Here is a 21,390-nt window from a genome sequence, read left to right as displayed (position 1 = left end):
AGTGTCATTTGGTGATGTGGTTGGCCCACATAATTGTCACTATGCACTATTAAGACATTAGAAATTTCTGTTTCATGGCAATATGCCAGGCAAAATATATGGATTGTACATGTCAACTTAAGCGGGTATCAGCACCAGATTTGCCAGATATGACTACGTTTTGCCATACTAGCAAATTTTTGGTGCTCTTGTGGATGGCTATTTGTTGGCCAACGTTTCGAACCAACCTCAGATAATGTAGAGGACACTTCTGCGAAAGACTTTATTCTATTTCCCACAACCTCCAAAGAGGCCTTCATGGTTCATATTCCTTGTCCTTTAATTGTATCCAGATTTTAACTTGCAGCCGAGTTACCCGTGATGACGAATGGGCCATGGCTCTCGAATTTCGCCCGTAACTATATATGCTGGTACGATAAGATTCTGGTAATTTGATTTTGCATTCACAGTCGTGTTTTGAACTATAAACAATATCATGCACACTTTGCATTTCTACCTTTGGCTTTGCTAAAGTGTGTCATCAATGAAAAGTATTTCAGATTCATATTGTATAATGTGAATTGGAGTCCCTTTGGTTACAGCTTGGCTATCTTTGGAACTTGGCAGTTACATTTTCTGTGTTGAGACCTAGCAACCCTAGTACTAATAAACACTAGTGCACTTGTACAACCATGTAGACATCTTGAAATAGGCCACAGGCGTTTTTATTTCAAATAAAAACTTTCTGCCACGATCACAGTGGCAATAAATGGCTAACTAAGCATCTGGCACCACTTGGCCTTTTCAAGGCTGTATGCTGGAAGTTCTTGCAAGGAACGAGACCTTCTGAGCCATGTGTGAGGGTGAAGCACAGTCCAACCACGTTTATGATGGTGCGAAGTGGCGGCGGCCTGCTGCAGCTTTCTAGGAACCAGATCGTCGTCTTCGTGTAGTGTTCGCATCGGCTGTGGTGCAGGCAGGGTGCTCTAGTTGTGTCTTGCATCACCCAACAGGTGAACATTCAGTGGGCCTTCATCTGGGCTCCCTTGTTCGAGCTGGGATGCTAGTGCGCTTGTATAACCACGTAGGCATTTTGAAAGAGGCCACAGGCGTTTTTATTTCAAATAACACTTATTGCCAGAATGACAGTCCATCTGCAGGTCTCGAAAGTCACCAGGAACATTCACGTCACAGAAGATCGAGATTGTTGGTGCAATGTGCATGAACACAGTCTCTACAGTACACATTAACCGAGCATCTGGCACCACACGGCCATTTCAAGGCTGCATGCAGGAAGTTCTTGCAAGGAGCCAGACCTTCTGAAGCATGCATGATGCCGAAGCACAGTCCAACCACGTTTATGATGGCCGTGAAGCAGCGGCAGCCTGCTGCAGCTTTCTTAGCACCAGATCCTCGTAGTCGTCGTCGTCGTGCAGCGTTCGCATCGGCTGTGGTGGTGGTGCAGGTGGCGTGCTCTCGCCGCCGCTTGCATCGCCCAACAGGCGAACAGTCAGTGGGCCTTCATCTGGGCTCCCTTGTTCGAGCTGGGATGCCAGGCGCTGCAGTCCGTAAAGAACAGGAAGACAGTTAAGTGGTGAGCATTGGGCCCCCTAGAGCTTTCCAGTGCACTGTGGCTTGGAGCGAGTGGCAAAGCATGATCTCCATGACCATTGGTGCAGTTAACTCTGCTGACAATTTACAATGCCATGTGCAGGCACAACATACACACTGCGAGGATGACAAATATCTAAGAAGAAAAATAACTTAAGAAAAACTTAAGAAGAAAAATATGGGATTTGTATGTGCCAAAACCACGATCTGATTATGAGGCATGCCATAGTAAGGAACTCTGGAATAACTTGGACCACCTGGGGTTCTTTTTTGTGCACCGACATTAAGTACACAGGTGTTTTTCTCATTTCACCCCCATCAAAATGTGGACAAATTGATTTGACCCCTCACACACACAATCTCGACACTAAGTTTAATCATGGCAAACACAAGTGATTCCGAACACAAGAAATAGCTCTTGTGCAGTTGCTGCTATTCAATGAGGAAGGCAGCAAATGGTAGTGCATCAATGACACATGTAAGTAGTTTTACACTTGCATCTGGAAGGAGTAGGAAGTGGCTCACTTACGGCTGCGGATGGTTGCTCGAATTCGACAAGAGCCGATCCATTGCGAAACACCAAGCAGCAAATAGTTCCATACTGGGAAAGCCGCTGTCGCAGGCTTGTCTCGGTGAAGCCCCTAAACCCAGGTTGCTGCTTCCAACGAACCTGCAGTAGTTGTGAGCACAGTTAGTTCCAGACAACTGGTATTACTGTCTCAAGCCCAAGTGCTGATCTCAATGAATCTGTACTGATTAGTGTGTAAAGGTTGTCCACAAAGTCTATGCACAATTACTGAACATTGGGCATCCAGACTTCTAAAGGGCAATTTAAGATTGCAGATTGGACTAGTTGGTTTGGATTCATGGTTCGTAAAAAAACACAGCACTAAGACAAGGGACGAAGAAACAAGGGCACGACATGTGCACTGTCTTGTACGAGTCCGTTATCTTAATGCTGAGTTTTGTTTGTAACTGCGATTCTAAAGGGCTTTTAACCACGCCTTGCTAAATACAGTTAGAAAAGGGGTCTACAACTTACCTTTACCCTTGTCAAATCGGCCTGCTGTTGCTCCCTTTGCTGCGTCTGTTGCTTTTCCATTTGGCGTTGCAGCAGCTCCCGTTCTTCAGCCAGCTGCCGAGATCCCTCGCGACGTAGCCTCTCCACTTCTTTCTTGAGTCGTTGCTGGGCTGTTAACGCTGCCGCCGCTTCCTGCCCTGGCCCTTCGCGGGCCTCCAGCTCTTCCTTGAGCTTGCGACGCTTGGCATCCAGCCCCTGGTGCCGGATCTTGGCCGCTTCGCGAGCCTTGAGCACAGCATCGTATGCACTCTGCAAGCAAGTTGATCATGTAGAATATCGTGGCCCTGCTCTTTAGCCTTGACTTAGGTTCGGCGGCTTAGGTTTGCAACACTGTGACTTCGAGTCATGCTTCTTGCACACATATGTAGCTGTTGAACGGAGATCCTAGCATGCGTGGTTCTTCGTAGCATGTAAAGGTGATCTTACAAATACAGTTGTATTCTAATGTTACAGCCTAACCCTATAGGGCGTCCGGCATTCCGGTTGCATCAGAGCTCTACAACTGCTTTACAGCATGCAATGGAAGAGGCTTTGTGTGATTCGATTCAATGCAAGTTATCTACCAGATACTTCTGGACGGCTACCTTGGCTAAAAGCTGTATAAACAGCTTGACGGGGAACCAGGTAGCCGCTACAAGGCAGGTACAGCAAAACAAAGGTAATGTGACGCCGTCTGCATCTTCATAACGACGACTAAACGGTGCATTAACAGTCTGGCAGACGTACGTGTACGGTAACTCTGGCATGGCCTAGGCCTTGGGACAATAATGAAATCGTGAACTGTTATGTCTACGTAAAGATGGTATAATGTTGAAATAAGGGTAAAGCTAGCAAATGAACCGGTACTTACCCGCGCCGCCGGATCGGTGAGCACCTCCAAGGCACGGGACAACTGCTGAAAGAGTTCGGCTAAAGTGGCGCCGTCGACGCTGCCGCATTTTATATTCCGCCTTACCTGCTCGTGGGTTGTCGGGATTCTTGTCCGGGTGGCATGTCAGTGCCTTCTTTCGGTACGCACTCTTGATCTGCGAGACGCAAAAATCAGACCATGAATACACTAGTCGAGATGCACTAACGCTTATGTGCTAAAGTTCGGGGGGGGGGGGGGAACTGACGTTGCATAACACATGCAAAGAGGCACCAAAGACACACTTTGATGAGCTGATGTTCGCTGTGCACTGTGTGAAGGAAACATCAAACAAGGAGGCGCAAATCATTCATATTTAAAACAGCGCCAAAAAACACGGACAAGGGAGGACACAGGACGAGCGCTCCCTCCCTTGTCCGTGTTTTTTGGCGCTGTTCTAAATATGAATGATTCGTACCAACTAGCTCGCACCCAAACCTATCTGAGAGGCGCAAATGTATGAGCAACTGGCGTTTACGCACAACCTTGATCGTATCTTCTCATGGACGGTCACTATTGCTTAAAAAGAAAGTGTAGGAGAACTAGTGAGCCAAGTCTAACTTACCTCTTTCTCGTCAGCACCGACTGCGATCTGCAAGAGTTCGTAGAGGTTTGTTTGCATCAGAGAATCCATGGTAGCGGTCCAGCCTCAGCTACACCTCCGTTGAGAGCTTAACGGCTACTCGCACCGCCCGATGTCCACAAGTTCTGTGAACTGCTGTAATGGCTAACTCTTTAAGGGGGTAAAAAACTATTTCGTAATCGGGCGCACAGAAACTCATAAAAGGTCTCATCCACGCAACGCAAGGCTAGCAAAGCGCTGCCATGGAGCTGCAGATGCTTCGTAGACCGGTGACTTTGACTTGAATTGGCCGGAAAACTTACTCGAGCCTTGACTTGGCTTGCTTTGACTTGCGTGTGACTTATGGCAACATTTGGCACGAGAGCAAGCGAGAGTGTGCGTGGTCATCGCGTGGTCATCGTCTCATTGTGTGGTCGATCCGCTTGGTCCCGATATCGCATCAAATATCATATTTACGTTTCAAAACTTCATCTGAATTGCTGGGCGCATAAAGATACAAACACACTGGAACGACTACAGCCACCAAACGTGGTTATATCCGCTATTGCTGCATGTAGCTCGCAGATAAAGCGTTGCGCTATCTGAACTCGTTTCCCGAGGTTATATTTCATGTGTTCTGGGCGAAAATCAATGTGGTTACTGCCAGTGTTGCCTAGACCTGTACACTTAACCCCTTTGCTAAATAACAGCTGACGGCTGCAGTCAGAACATTTGGTATCGTTCAATGAAGGAGCACCTATTGGAGCACCTTTAAAACGAAAAGTAAACACTGGTGGAAGCACGTCCAGTGCTACCCTCCCTACATCGTGCTGTGCACTGTGGTACTAACTGTGGTATGGCAAAACTGGCCATGTAGAAACATTTTATTGCGATAGAAATTATTTGGACACTCTAGGCATATTTGCGCCGTTGGCGTCGCCGTGATGTTCCGCATAAAGTACAACTGCGACAATACCGTGGCCGCGCACCGCATGCTGTAGGTGCGAGTGAAAACGCGCGAGGGTGAGCTGAGGATGGTGGCTTGATCTTGCGCGTGCATTGTTCGAAGCGCACAAGGAACCGAGAGGCGTTCTGCTCCGGCGGCAGCCGTGCGGGCCCTATCTTGAAAGCGATCTGCGATGAACACAGAGTCTAGGAGCACTGGGGGCTGATAGCTTCGATCGTGTGGACTATGTTCTCGCCGCTTAGTTCACGTTGAAGCGAGTGGCAGCACGAAGGTCAATTCGCTCGCTGCTGCTGCCGCCTGTTCCTCATGCCAGCATTTTGACAGCGATGAGCGAGATGTATTTGCCTGCCTGTGCACGTGTGATGCCATGGTTGTTAATATATTTATTAAGCGAATGCCTAAGAGTCTATATAACCCTTGTAACCACTATCCTAACTGCATATAGATGTTTACTAATTTGCTATCACAGTTGATGCTTCGCCGTTCGGGTGAGACTGCAACTTCTTTTGTAGAGGTGCGAGACATATCAAATGCTAAAAATTAATAGTCCTTGCTATTCAGTTCGAGAATGCACTATTCCAACTTGTTGGACATTCGGTTCTGTACGAACATAAGGTGTATCCACTTATTGTAGTCTTCATGGAGGTAGACAGATGCAAGTGGCGACAGTTCCAAACACATGGGGCAGCTAAATCCTGCTCAATAATTGCCACAATAAGGATGCCTCGCCTTTAGGCAGCTTACTTATTTTTATTACGGCAATTATTTGGATAATTTTAACCTATTTGCATCGCTTTAAAATGATGTGCGGCGCCATAGAATCACACTTTGTTCCTTCAACAAATACGGCATTCTGCATCTATCTGGTGACAAGTACATGTCACGTTTCATTACTGTTATTGTGATGGTGTGCATCGAGATGTGATTACCTTTCAGTTGCTTCTCATCTACAAGCTGCTAAGTTGACCTGGCAACTAGTTCTCAATGTTTTAACATGTATCAAACTATTCAAATAAGCCTTCTATAAATGAGATATCGCACAACTTTTATACTACGCTTTTCTTATATGTGAGGAAACATTCTGTGTCCAATTGATATTCAGCAGTACTTTTTCTTAAAGATTCTTGGTCAATTCGATTTTAAAAATTTACTACTTGAACACGTCTAAATTTTTGTACTTCTGTTAAGTATGAATGCCTGGTAGCTCCTGGTCACCTTACATCTGGATGAGCTGTAAATACAGGGAAAGAAAACCTGAAGCCATAGTGCCAAGGAACATCTACAGGTAGAAACTAAGATCAATGCAGACAAGATAGCAAACCGCCTACACATGAGAGCTAATTAGTATCCTACTCTTCGCAAATACAGGCCCAGAGAGCACCGCAATAGTGCATTGGAGGCTTGGCTTATTCCCTAGTTTTGGTAAGTTACCGCAAGCAAAATACGAGACTTGCGGAAAGGGACAACACAAAACAGTTCACTGCTTCGTGTTCCTTTCTTCAAGTCTCGTGTTTTGTTTTCAGTAACTTCTAAAAATCATGAATTACAAAGTGGCCTGCATCCACACACTGCTATGTTATTCCCTGCCTTCATACTGCATCAATGGGTATGGTGTCCAAACGGAGACCTTTAGGATAAACGAACATGAGATGTCGTTCATCAAAAGTCATAATGAATCAACAAGGGTCACAAGTAAAGGGTGTTCCCATTATTTTATTTCCGTAAAATGAGCAAATTCAATGACGACCTGGTTACACTTTCTCTACTGCAACCTTAGCAAAATATAAGACACACTCACAGCAATCTCACAAGTGCAGTGACTTAAGAACCGAACTCAATTTCAGAAGATCACTATTTCGTAAGCAGCTTCATCGCATCTTCATTGTATGAAGACTTATATCATACAGTCGGCCAAAAGTGTGGCTTTAACAGCGTGATTTATTTCTCAAAATGTGTGTCCCAAAGCTACATGAGAGCCAACAGACTATTCTGTGGAGTGCTCCAGCTTTATTTTGAGTGCTCGGGGTATTCACCTAAATCTCAGCACACAGTTATTCTTATACATTTGGACCCCACAGGAATGCAGCCATCGCATAAAGAAACAGTGCAATGGCAAATTTTATTCGCTGTTGCACTATTATCAAAATTAGTGTCAACGAAAGTTTGTTTTCCTCCAATTCACTCTCTGAACCCAGGGGATGTCCTCGCACTGGCTTTTCAGTTCTTTATGCAGAAAGTGATTAAATAATTGGCAAATGCCACTCAGGATGTTGAACGAACAAGCACCACAAGCACAAAAAGCCCTCACTGCTTCTCATGCTACAAGAATGGCTGTAACGTGTTAGCTATGGCACGTCCTTCACTGCCACCAATTTGCTCTGCCGTTTCCGGTGCTGACTCCGCTAGATCATGTGACCTCTGACATCACACCTCTCCTCCCCATCACTGGCAACTCTTCATTCTTGACATGCCAAATACTGAACTGGTTGCGTGAGCACATTAATTGCGAAGAATTAAACCAGTTGTGCCGATTGTAAGAAAGCCAGATGGCAACCCTACCTAGAATGGACTACACAAGAGTTAATGTCAACGGTTTTGACAGCACTTCATTTTTGGCTGGCCGTACATTTTAGCAGTTTATGAAATTCATGAGCACACAAGGATACTACTGTCACTCATAGCACAAGCCCACCCCAATTTTCTATGTGTATTCCACCTTAGTGTCACCGGGAATGTAAAGAAATTATCAGGTCACAGGCATTAGGAAAGGCAAGTTGGGCAATATTACGCTACAGTTGCTTTGTTCATGTTTCAGAGAAGCAAGACAGCTGGCACTGCTTGATGTTGACTGCAGCAGTTTTGCTCTTTTTTTTTTAGGTTTGTTGAAACATTTCTCTACATCATTACTGAGGCAGAATCTGTTTCAATACAGTAAGCAGATGATAACAAGCTGGAGCGTTAACCTTGAGATGCAGTCACAACATTATACTGATAACCCAAGTGAGCTGCACATTTAGGCATGATATATCAAAGAGACGCTTATGCTCAAATGTACACAACGTGTCCCATATAGCTGACTACATGTAATCAATTGCACATCTTCATAATTTTGCAATTGACAAAATTTTATGCTTTTTAGACTTTATGCTAGAAGTATGTTGATAATAATTCATTACGATAGTCGATTAAAACTAGCTTCATCACACCCAACAAAACCAGACATTTAGTGATACAATATCAAAGAGCTGCTTATGCAGACACTCAGCATTGTACATAATGTTCTACATGTAGTTGATTACATGCAATCGCAAATTGTCGCAATTTTGTAATGGGCGGATTTGATACTTTCTCCAAGCAGCATTCTGACAATAATTCTATCACATGGTACTCGTCTTGATAGTCGATCGGTAGTTACATTGAAAGCAACGCTATTCTGAACACATGGCAGCACACAATGCTGACAAAAAAGGGACATGTCTTTTGCTACATCTCATGGTACAGCCGCGGAGGAGAAGTGCTACAGGTGAGCATATGTGGATGTGCTGGCAACAAACATTCAGCACTACTTCCAATAAGTTTTGAAAGTGCAATACAGAGAACAAAACTGAATTCAACCACACCATTCCCGTGCAACGTCATGACAAAATTTGAGATGCAGAACATAAAATCAGTGTGTGCATCTATGTACCCTTCACAGTGCTGTACCATGTCCTTAGAAGGAAACCTTGAAAAATGACCACTGGGAACTTTTGAAAGTAACACAGCTAAACATTTGAGCATTAACGATAATGCAAGAAAGCACCTCAGTCACACCTGTGCAATTCTCACAAGGACGGTGACATTAACTAATTTATTAATTATGGAGCTTTACGTGCCAAAACCATGATCTGATTATGAGGCACGCCATAGTAAGGGACTCCAGATTAAATAAAATTGAAGTAAGATTAAATTAAAATTAAATTTTATAAACTGTGACAAGCAACATAAACGTCATGAAGACCTGCATGTTTCTGCAGCTGCTCCATTACTATTTGTGAGGCTATAATTGTAATTGATTACGATTCCATTAGCAGGTACATGCTACAGTAAGTGATTTCAACTTTTGTTGAACTAAAGTAATTCTATTAGCATAATGTAGTGTGTGAAAACTCATTTCAAGGGCGTAATCAAATGTTCACATTTAGCAAAGAAAAAAAAAAGTTCTTGCGACAATGACAGAAGAACGAAAAACGCAAAGTGAACCAGCACCTAGGTTACTTCAAAAGTTTTCACCACATTCTTGTCCAGCAATTGTGGTCAATACTGCAATACGTGGTGTAACAATGGGCTCTCCTCTTTTCGTTGTAAGGAGAGTCGACATCCAGAGCGTATAAATATAAGCCTAGATAGAGTATAACACGGTAGCTTCGGTGTGACACAAGATGAATACGTAAAGAAGATCACAGCAGAAAGTGCTACATTCAGCTGTTTGTGTGGAACAGTTAAAGGCAGTGTCTTGCGTTTCTGCTCTGGACGTATTCATCCATGTTGTGCTGAAGCTAGAACGTCAAGCGATATGCACCAACTCGCCGAAGTCCATGCATCAATGAACATTGTGGGCACACTACTTCTGTGGAAATTTGCTGCTCTTTACGCCTCAGGTGGCACAAGAATTTCAGAATGTGCCCAGCAAAGCGACATGCACTTGGCAAAACGCAATAACACATTCTCAAACAATCACAGAATGTAAGCTACAAGTCGTTTAAGAAATATAATCCCATATAAACAGCCAGAAATATAATCCCATACCTCAGCTAAGCAACAGATATTAATATATATATATATATATATACATATATATCGTTGACTTTCCCAACACCATGGGTCCAAGCCGGTGGTCACGTAGGGACAAAACTCGCATCCCACAACAAAACCAGATGTAAGATGTGCCGCCATGCAGATGTCGAGGTTCATCTCTGCTAGCTGTCTTAGCTCCTACACACATGGCGCAGACCTCAATAGGGCTGCAATGTTCTTGGTGCGACCACCGGACTTGTGAAGGGTAGTAAATAGCGAGCAAGTAGTTTTACATAAAAACTCTCCAGGTGCGGCGCGTAAGTTATAATACGCCAATCATACCCTTCCTCAGCTACTCCCAAAAGTTAACTCATGATTGCATATCAACAACAGGATGTATCGCTCCGCAGAACGGCTAACAGGATCAATGCCTCTTCTCGCTGGAGACTTTCGCTTTCAGTGTGTGGAGGCAACCACGTCTGCGGTTGAACACGGGGGGCCACTCCTGAACAAGGCATACGTTCCCTAATGAGCCTCGTTCACGGCCGGTATCGTTGGTACTGCTGCTGCAGGTTTTCGACTTCCTTTTGCACGGTGTCATCCTGCACGAAATTCAAGTTCACTTTCGGTCAATCGAAAGGTGTTTAAGACTTGACACTCCCAGAGTGACATTTGTCATCATGCACCACGCAATGGCAATGTACACACTATGAAAGAGTCAACAGGGGGGCGCAGGTCATTCTCGAAAGCCACGGTCAAGATTTCCTCCCAGCCTAACTACAATAGCTTCTGCCATAATCAAACAAGTCATTTTGCAAACCTAAACAAGTAGACACGCTGCGTGCTCACCATGGTATCCATTGTAGCTGTATACGCTTTTCCTTTTCCGAGAAGTATTGGTACTGATATTGTCATCAATGGTACTGTATATTAGTATTACATATAGCTTTGTTTTATTTTACTACTCTCTTAACTGTACTACTACTACTGCACCACTCTGATTTTTGTTCTGGAATATTATTTTTTTTTCCAGAGAACTGCAGGTATTGATGTTAGACGACAAATTAGTTATTATACTAAAATGAAGGAACTTTGCCAATGTACTTACCGTAATTCTATAGTACGTAATATATTCCTTGCTTCTACTACCTCCTTACCCTACAGGCCTCGTGGGAGGCATTGCATATTCTTAGATAGATAAATAAATAAATATATAAATGGGTCATCACATAGAGTGAGCAAGGAAAAAAAAAACAGAAAGGCAACATACAGGAAACATCCGTTAACTTGAACAACCTAATTACTTTTACGTATTATTTATCAGTGCTTGTAATAAATTCCTGTGTAATTGTCATAAATAATGAAGCAGGTGATAAAGCATGACCTCACTCATCATGAAACTAATCATTAAACTGTATCGATGGCAGACTTAATGGCAGCAGCCAGCACACTAATGCTGAAGGCTCTAAGGTGCATCGATTTGGCTTGTGAGGAAACAATGCAGAAAAATGTGACTAATTAATAATGAGAAAATGAGACATCCAACCAATCGTAGCAATTGCTACAAAGGAAACCCTTTGTAGACCTTCAGAGACCCTAAATATGATCTCTGAACTCGGCTACTTGCCATGCATTGTTGTAGGCATCATGCAGTACAATCTTGAAGATCACGTGTCAGGCCACCAACACTTGAACCCACCAATAACAACATACAAGTGCAAAAAAAAAAAAAAAAAGATGTAACTGGGTTGCACGAAAAAAGCACGGAGACAAATGGAAACAAGTACAGTTGTACCCACTTCTATCATTACTGCTTCAAACAATACCTCGTGTGTGTTCCAAGGTAAAATAAACCGTTGACTACAATGACCCCATGCCACATTGCTGGCTATAGCAATTAAACCCGTATCCCCCCCACCCCTCCGATGTTGGCACTTTTAACTGTTTTCCGGAGGGGTGGAGGGGAGACGAGCGAGAGGTGTGCGAGGCTGGGGAAATTTTGTGTTATTTTGCGCCTATCAGCTCCCAGATGCCCAGCAGCAAGATTTAATTATTATAACCAATGCCGCAGCATGAGAGCATCCCAGCGAGTGGATTATTTTACCACAGAAAGCAAACAAAAGTTCGCGGTCCAGGGCCTGCTCATTGTTATATCTGGCAAAGAAAGACGTACACTGACCGAATAAAACTTTAAAAGGAAAGACATTTTGGCTTCACACGGAAGCCAAAACGTCTTGCTTTGAAAGTTTTGTTTGGTTGGTGTACATCTTTCTTTTTCATGTTTCATCCCGACCAGATGGGTTTCTATTGAACTCTCGATTACATTGTTAGATTTGATATGTTGTTAAAACTGGTATTGTTATAAGTGGGTTGGACTTTACAGTGATTCAGTGGTGGCTGTGAGATGTATGAAAATTCTCTCAGCTGTCTAACTGAAACAACGGCCTTACAAGTGCACCACGTTGACTCTATTCAGATGCGCTAGGGTGGACTCACCGAATGCTTTCTTTTGTATGTGGCTAGACAAATGGCATTCTTAGTGTGCAAAAATAAAAATGTGCAAATGGTGAAAATATGTTCATCGTATGCAGACTTGGCAAGGTATGTGCTTACTGTGAGCCTATTTTCACAACTAGCGCTTTCCAATAACGGCCACAACCAGTTTTCGGGGATTTCGAGTCGCATCCGTGCCATAGAGAGAAATGGATGAAACTTCTGGAGTCTCTCAGAAAAATTGGGAGAGTTGGCAGGTATGCTTACGCCGGGATCCACGCAAGGAAGTGCTGCAGCACGGTCAATCCATGCCATGGCAGGTCCATAATGCCCTTCGCAGATGTACGTCTGCAAGATAACAGCAATGACACTTAAAAAAAAAAAAAATTTTTTTCTTAACAGAACATTTTGCAGACACAAATGCAACAGGTTTTTCGATTGTTTCAATTCACCTCCACAACAGTGTTGGTATCAAACATAAACCAAACAGATTAACAAACACAGTGCAACTAAATTCTTGGGTTTTACGTGCCAAAACCACGATCTCATTATAGGGCATGCCGTAGTGGAGGCACTCTGGATTACTTTTCCACCACCAGGGTTTTTTTAACAAGTGTTTTTGCCATTACATTCCCACTGGAAGGCAGCCAGGATCGAAGTCATGACCTTGAGCTTAGCAGCTCAATGCTACAGCCACCGAGCTACCACGGCTGATAAACAAGTGCGGTTAAACAATTATATGCAGATTAAGACGCAAGACATTGGGCATCAAATTTCGCTTGCAGCACATATTTTGCAATCTCGTATCTTCCCGTGATCTGTGCGCTACTTGGCTCGCACCAATGCCGAGTGATACCGGTCTCACCAGGTGCAGGAAAAACCCAAGAATGTGCGACAAACATTTAACAGGGTATTTGCCGTTAACTATCAACAAGAAAGGCTAACAGAACAGAGTTAGCGAGTGTTTGCGATGCCAAAGCACGAAAGTAGTGACCAGAAAAATTTCGCTAGTGTCGTGACGGGCCCATGATGCTTTCTTCTGTCACATTCTGTGGCCACTCGTTAGGCTTTTTTGTCTCTAAGACGAATAAAACAGTTTCTGCAGGCAACACTGCAGCAGCTGTGCACGCAGCGTGGTCACGCAAGTCTTGCTCCACGCGTTTTGCAATGCAGTTGTGTTTCACTTGTAAGGTGTTTCTAACGAATGACTACTTTGTATGTCAGAACTACAACTTGTGGACGTAAGGCATCGTGAAATCACGCAGTATTTGGGTAATGCTACGCTGCCTGAGTGCGACGCACTATGTTTTAGTTGTGAATGAAAGCGGTGCGTCGTGACCACTGGTCGCTAGAGCGTGTCACTCCGATGGTTCAGGTCTGCGACGCCTTCCATGTTATTACGTCATATTTCGCGACATACAAGTATGGAAGTTAATGTTACATCGAATTAAATGGTGCATATCACCTATGCTTCCTCTTTAATATGTAGCACACTAATATTTGTTCGCTGGATGAAGTCAGTGAGATAGGTCTCTCTAGGCCTCGTAGCGTCGTCTGCTACGTACGAAACTAAGTGTAGTAGGGAGCTTACCTTGGCAATGTAGAGCAGGTTTTCCTTCCACTCGGGCCTCAGCTTGTCAGCCTGCACACAGAAAGATTGGTTGTTTGATTTATTCTTTATTTATAAGCTAATGTCCCAGAACAATGTGGAGACTGCGAATTGAACTGAAACCACAACTTAATTGTGAGGCACGCCGTAGTGGGGGAATCCGGATTAATTGTGACCACTAGTGGATCTTTAATGCGCCCCCAATGCACATACACGGTTGCTTTTGACGTTTCGCCCCCATCGAAATGCGGCCGCTGCGGCCGGGATTTCATCCCACAACCCCGTGCTCAACAGCGCAACACCATAGCCGCTAAGCCACCATGGCAGGTCCGACTATGAAAGATGACAGTGGTGGAGGTGTCTAGATTAATTCTCTCAAATTTTCAGTAAACGAGCATTTTTACGGCTGCGAACCGAACCTGCCACCTCACACTTAGCAGCAGAATGCCACAGCCACTGTGCGACCATGACGGGTGGCCTGCAGAGAAACAAAAGATACCTCCCAACAGATGCAGTTTACAGAATAGCTGTGCGTGTGTTTTGCATACAGTTTGTGCACGAAATGCACAAAAGCGCACACATTTGTGCACTTTTGTGCATTTAAGTATTTTCAACAATCTCCAAGATATTAAGGCCTAAATAAGTGAACAAATCCTGCTTGTATCAGTTGTTAAAACTTCTTTCTGTACAGGCAATGCAGTTAATTGCAACAATAACTGCTGTTCCTGGTTGAAAGCGTTTCTGGCTTCACAGGTACTTGAATGGGGAAAATGGATCTTGGGCCCGAGCTAATACTGCCATTTAACTAAAACCGGTAACCCCCCTCGCTTGCTCAAGCTTTCCATACCACTCCAATTTCGTAGAATATTCCTGCGTGTCCATGCAAACACTGCAACTGGACTATTCCAGCAAGTGCTGGGGAAATTCACAAGCTGGCTGGAGTTTTACGAGCAGAATAAATTGGCATCCACCTGAATTGCAAAATGCTACCAGTGTGGCATCCTCAAAAAAGCAAATCCTGAAGCTGGTATGTCTGGCAGCAGCACTCTGCTATGGTCGTGTGGGTGGCGGCTTTCCTCTGAGTAATGTACTCGTATGACGCACGACTCACCGCCAGAAGGTGGGCCCGTGCTTCCTGCGAAGTCGAGTCCGGCGGCCTGCTGTATAGGGCTCCAGCCAGCTTCCGCTCTAGCCAAGACAGCGTTGCAACCTCGAGACTCCAGCGGCCCAGCATGTGATGCAGCGTTGGATCCTGGGGCTTGAGTCGCACCGCTATATCTACGTGTTCCTGCAAGCAAAGCGTGAGACTCTTCAATGTTATGTACAGTCATAAAAAAGAAGCTGCAGTTGTATGCACACATTATATGCATTTCCACATAAAGGTACTGACTGCAAGAGCAGTACACAACTAATCTAAGCGCCCATTACATGTTTTATAGTAATATATATATGACCACTGCATGCTCAGTACATTAATTTGAGTACCCATTATATGCCCAGTATGTTTATCTATATGCCCACTACATCCAGTGTGTTTACCTATGAATCCCATTGAACATCAAAAATTTGGAGGGCACTTAAGCTTCGCCTTTAAGGGTGTAACGCAATAGCATTCAAAGATTCCTGACTGCTTCTCATTTTTCCCAGTAAACGTTACCGGGAAATGGTGGCAGCGAACAGTATGCATGAAAGCACGCATTTCTGGTAGAAATGCGGCCTCTTGCATGGGCCGCGATGCGGCAGAGGCGAGCGCCATCTGGATCTGGAGCGCCATCGCCAGCTACTACTACTTCCGCCGACTGCCATAGGTGTTACGTGGCTTTGCGTCTGGTCTGGCCACAAGTGCTTTGGCTAGAGAACGTCTGCAACAGATAGAGCATGAAAAGTGCTAGCCTGATAGCAGGAGATCAAAGGTGTGCAAAAAAAAACAGTGGCTACCTTGAAGCGGTAGCCATTCTCAATCTTCTCCTGGGTGCCGACGTACTCGGACAGCGCGCCAAGCGTGATGGCGTACCATTTGTGCGCCTCGGGGCTGGACTCGTCTAGCCGCAGGGCCTGCTGGGCACGGGCAAATGCTGCCAACAGAGGGCGCCACGAACCACAATAAATCTCTCAACAATGAACAAGGCGACGAATCACGCTGAAAGGCACAACGTTGGCACACCAACAGTGCAATGATTATATAAAGCACAGGGTATGGAATATGCAAAAATGACTACCAATGGTATGTGGGGGGAGGGGGGGGGGAAGGAGAAAGAAGTAAAAAGAAAAGGGAGAACGGAAACAGAGTTAAAAAGGTTATGGCACAAATTAAAAAAAAAGGACGAACTAATAATAACTTAACTGCAGACAGACACAATTGTTGTTTCAAGCTATTGACTTTGCCTTGTCTTTTGTGCTGTTTTCCTTTAATCTTCCAGTATTGGAGCTGAAGTATATGTACCGAATATACAGGAAACAAAAAGTATGCATACAGTATAACTTATCAGATGGTTTAGCACAGAGTACCACAACACATGAGCAACCTTAATGGCATAAAAACTTTACACTGTTCATTAACGGTGTTCCAACAACTAACAGCAGCACAAAATGCATACTCGCATCCCCAATGCTTAAATTGACCAGTGAGCTTAAATGATTAAATGTGCTACAAGATACCCATGACTATTTTATAATTTATTAAAAGAAATACTTTTTTTTTGTCAGAAATTATCAGGGTTGTTATAGATACAAGCCTGAAATATTTAAAACATACACGCACTATCTTGATTCAACAAATTGTTTTGGATTCTTTTAACTAATTAGTTTAAACAAACAAGTGTTTTAACATTTAACCAATAAGTAATGTTTATTTTGGCAAATTGCAGTTATGAACTCATATGCAACATCAAATGCAAATATCACAATGATGTTTAATTCTATTCAATATATGTGACTGACCCCTAGACATTTAATGCCATTGACATTGCCCAGGTGACACTCGTAGAAGCCACCAGCGATGTCAATGCTGAATGCCAGCAAGACATAAAAGCTACCTGACAAGGAAAATACAGTACTAATTGTACTGTGCTACTAACAAGTATCTAACATATCTATCAAGTTGTTCATAGCATATCTAACAAGTTATTCTGCAAAGAGTCATACCCTGCCTACCCCTCAAGTATGCTCTTCACGATTGGCACAGGATGGCCCGAGTTGCCATTGTGCTACTAAACATCACACATACACACACACACACGCATGCACTCTTCACAATAGCCATTCTGCGCTGCCTGCCACGAGGTACCCTTTAGACAATGGGAGGAAAATATGGTCTAGCCTTTCTCCATAATTGCCTCAAACCTGCCTCCGGCGTGCTTATAAATGAAATGCGAGCCAAAAAAAAATTTCCATCTGAGCAAAGCTTTTCCATGACCAACCTTCGGAGTGGACAAGTTTCTGCAACACTGCAAGGCTACATCAAGCAGCAGAAAGTACCCGAAGGAAAAGAAGAAGAAAAAAAAAAAAAAAACCTTATTGCAGTCTTGTGCTTCACCTGTTCAGTCGCGTACGTTCGCGTTTGTCCTCGTTCAGGTTGCTTCCTCAAGCTCGTGCAAGAAAAGATGGAACTCCACTAACTAGCCTTTTATAGTCGGCGACACATAAAGAATGCAGCGGCAAGTGCCGCCAACAAAGAGAACACATATGCATGCATCAGCAAAATATGCACCTCGCCTGATTATACGCCTCCTTCGTTCTGCTTGCTATTCGTGTCCCCCCTCTCACACTATACAGGTGCTGCCATGTTGTGAAAACTCTGGTAGCAATGTTGCTTGTTGGATACAAACAATGCAAACGTCTGCAATCCATCTTTTCATGACGCACCACGCTGCATGCAAGGAGGTTCTCTGGATGCTAAGCAAGGTCAGATGTGCCTCCTCTAACCTCCTTTCGGAGATCCTCAAGTACCAGTCAAACTTTATTACAACAATCACAAATGCAACAAATTATTACAAATGTAACAAATTATTACACATAACGAAGCAAGTCTACAATTTGGTTGGCCATGCTTTACTTCAATGAGTATTCTACTGCCATAACGAAACCGAAAATACAAGATCCGAGACAATATCGGTAACAGCACAGTGAACATTGTTTGCTAACAGATCAAAATACGTATCCTGGTGCAAAGCTCATTTTGTAAATTACCAACTGTTCAAGCACCGAAGTTGCCAACAGGCCATCAAAGCTGACAGGAGACCCTTTGCTGGCCCATCAAAGCCATCACAATTGTGTTTGTTTCACACAGAGCCAATCGTCAATTTTTTGTTTTGCCAACATCGAAGTGTACAATGAATACGGGATACAGTCCAGCCCACTTATAACAGCCGCAGATCTTTGGATACAACGAACTTTGGATACAACGAACAAATGCCACGTGACGATCAAGTTCGTTATATGTGGGCTGGACTGTATATTTCTTGTTGGATGCGACAGTACTGTCTATGACCACAGTGTGTTTGTTGAACCAGTGGGTGCTTTCTGAAACATGTTTTTTTTCTTCATTTAATAGTGATACCTGATCGTTGTATGCTTAGTTGCTTTCTTCCCGAATCAAGAGAACTATCGCCTTCTTTGTGCCACTACAGTGTCTGATCCATTCTGTCATTGTGTATTTTTTCTGCATTACACACCAAATCTACTTAAGTAGGTTCCCAATCCAGGGGCCATATTCATCATCGTCGTAGTTCAAGTCCGCTGCAAGGAACGGGTGTTGCCCAAACGTCTACAATTACACGTTTTGAAACAACTGAATATACCTTGTGCCTGCTAACATCCCAATTTTGTCACCAGAGTGTTGGACCAGAACTGTTTTCATTTTCATTTTTGATTCAACTCAAGAGAAAAAAAAAATTATCTACATAGAATCTCTTATCTATACTCCCTTATCTCTTATCCATACTGCCCATCTTCCTATCTCATTTAGCGTTATGCATATAATTTTTAAGCAACAGTGGGGCTATAAGAGATGCTATAGCAGAAGACCTAAGATTAATTCCGATTACTTAGGGGTTCTTTGACATGCACCTAGATCTAAGTATGCAAGTGTCTTTTGAATTTCGCTGCCATGAATTGCATTGGCTGCGGCCGAGTCCGTACCGAACCCATGATCTTTGCTTAGTAGCAGAATATCATAGCCACTGTACCTGAGGGGCAGGTAGCCAAATCTCTTCTAACACATGCCCAACTTTTCAAACAGGCGAGGCATGGCAGGGGAAACTATACCTTGACGAGCGAGCTCCTCCTTAGCACGTCCGGGCTTCATCTGCAAACCGCACAGGTGCGATGCCTTGGCCAGCCGCCAGAAGAAAGCTGCCGAACGGGAATACTGCGACTCGCGAGCCAGCATGCTATCTAGAAGTGCTTGCTTGTCCCCAGGCCGGTCCAGTTCGGCATCGAGCGTATCGAGCCACCCAGTGTCTCCGGCCTCACGCAGCCCTGTCCACGAGGCATCCTCACTGCATGCGACAGGACGTCTCTGTTTAACACGATACTGACTGTTCATCGTGAGGTGTCGGAACATGAAATAGTAACAATTGTACAGTTGTGAGCAATGTGGGAAAGAATACCCAATTTATTCTTAAGCAACAATTATATGGAGATTAATAAAGCCTGACATGTTAATATGCAACAAGTAGCTTACTGCTTGAGCATTTAGCTGCTACAACCTCTTGAACGTAGTTTGCATGTTCCTTTTCACATTACTTGACAAACTACATAAAAAAGCAATATGCTAACGACATAGTAGTGCTAACAATACGCACTAGCTAACTTCAAGCTACGTTTGAGGAAGCTCTTGAAATGTCTTGCTGATGGGCATTGAGCAACTGCCGTTGTGAGACCTGTATACTATTTCTTTGAGTTTAATTACCAACCCAAGCAGCACCATGAGCAGGTTTATGGTAGGTCTACATTGGGCAAACATAGTCCAGTGTGGAGCTCACACTGACCCAGCTTTTCGCACTGCTAGGGAAGGTTTTTGGAATGTCATGTGTGGCTGAGACTCTTGCTGCATATCCACTGTACTTTAATGCCTGTCACGTGCCTCAAAGAAATTGCATTTATCAGTAAACATAACATCTATGCCTTAACAATGCCAATGCTGGCCACAGAGCAGACGTAAAATGAGCCTAAACAGTTTTGCTGAAGCTTTTTATAACTTTTAACAGCGCATGTCAAATAAAAAAAATACGTACATTTGTTTAGGAAGTAGATTTCATGCACTAACAACTGCTAGAAAGTGCAGGTGTCACGACTCCACCATTTTGCGCATGCACATGATTTTGCGTGGCTGTCACGCTACCATCCTTAAAATGGTTTCTGCTGCCGTCTATGAAAGATACTTGTGGTCACGAAAGTGCACGCAACCGCGCTTTGTTTTTCACATTCTTGAAGCTTGCGATTCCTTGCAGCTGACATTACCGCAAAGGTGCGGTTCAATCCAGCACAGCGCCGACCCACTTACTATATTTTCGTGTTAGATGGGCGACAATGTCGCCTTTTCAGGCGTGGCTTATTTGGGGCACCGACGAGGCAACAGCAAGAAAAAACAGGCTGACGTTGTTACGCGCCATTGTTGATAGCAGACAGTAAAATCTAGCAGCGGTTGCACGACACTGCCGGTTCGCGTGATCTGTCGTTGCCCGACGTCGTAGAACAGCAAAGCAGCAGGATACGTAATTGCGGCGGCTATGTATAATCGCTTTTCGTTGACAGCACCTACTTCCTTCATCGCGACGACAATTATCCACGCGAGAGGCCGGGCGTTACGCGCTGGCTACGCGTGTTATGCGCCCTGCACATCGACGCCAGACATGCCACAGCAAACGCGTGCAGCAGCCGCCGCCGCGGCTTCGTTCACTCACACGTCGGTGAAGTCGTAATACTCGTCGTCCTCTTCGTCTTCACGTAGGGAATGCTGCAGGGGCAGCGATTCGGACTCCACGGGCGTCTCGCCTCTCTCCGCGGTCCTCAGCTGCTCAATCTCACGTCGGAGGTCGGCGATGCTGCACGCCAGACTGCTCAGCTCGCGGCTGACGGTGCGGTTGAGCCGGTAGTAGAGGTAGATGCCACTGATGCCCACGACGACGCCCGTGCCCAGGGCGGCGAGCATGGTGAGGCGATCTCGCAGCAGACCGTCCATGTTGTTCTGTTCAGGACGCCGCGCCGCCTTTCCTCGGCAGCTCCGGATGACACACTTTTTTTCCTGCGCTTCTTTCCTCTTAGGCGGTACAACCCACTGGAGCAGTGGCCGCGCAGCTGACCGAGACCTCCAAAAGCTTCTCGCATTGTACGTGCGGCCTCGGATCGTCTTGGCCTGGCCCGACATTGGCCTAGAATCCAGTTGATGAACAGATCGAGCCTA

The 21,390-nt window shown here is 44.5% G+C and overlaps 2 protein-coding genes across 2 annotated transcripts; both read right to left on the bottom strand.

Moving 5' to 3' along the window:
• Window positions 1-688: 688 nt before the first annotated feature.
• Window positions 689-4,441, bottom strand: LOC126533629 (dnaJ homolog subfamily C member 17). Its single transcript, XM_050180791.3, has 6 exons — window positions 4,144-4,441; window positions 3,627-3,696; window positions 3,522-3,580; window positions 2,633-2,920; window positions 2,120-2,260; window positions 689-1,538 (listed from the first exon to the last, which is right to left on the bottom strand). Exons 1-6 carry the CDS (start codon window positions 4,210-4,212, stop codon window positions 1,338-1,340), a joined length of 828 nt encoding a protein of 275 aa, XP_050036748.1. The 5' UTR covers window positions 4,213-4,441; the 3' UTR covers window positions 689-1,337.
• Window positions 4,442-6,800: 2,359 nt separating this feature from the next.
• LOC126533627 (regulator of microtubule dynamics protein 1-like) lies at window positions 6,801-21,369 on the bottom strand. The gene is made up of 7 exons (XM_050180789.2): window positions 20,891-21,369; window positions 19,251-19,483; window positions 15,924-16,060; window positions 15,097-15,273; window positions 13,968-14,018; window positions 12,644-12,724; window positions 6,801-10,485 (listed from the first exon to the last, which is right to left on the bottom strand). Exons 1-7 carry the CDS (start codon window positions 21,352-21,354, stop codon window positions 10,423-10,425), a joined length of 1,206 nt encoding a protein of 401 aa, XP_050036746.1. The 5' UTR covers window positions 21,355-21,369; the 3' UTR covers window positions 6,801-10,422.
• Window positions 21,370-21,390: the final 21 nt, after the last annotated feature.

Source organism: Dermacentor andersoni, chromosome 7 (assembly GCF_023375885.2).
Source record: "Dermacentor andersoni chromosome 7, qqDerAnde1_hic_scaffold, whole genome shotgun sequence".
Classification (NCBI taxonomy): Eukaryota; Metazoa; Arthropoda; class Arachnida; order Ixodida; family Ixodidae; genus Dermacentor; species Dermacentor andersoni.
Note: the sequence above shows the minus strand (reverse complement) of the source record. Positions and strands in the feature narration are given on the sequence as shown.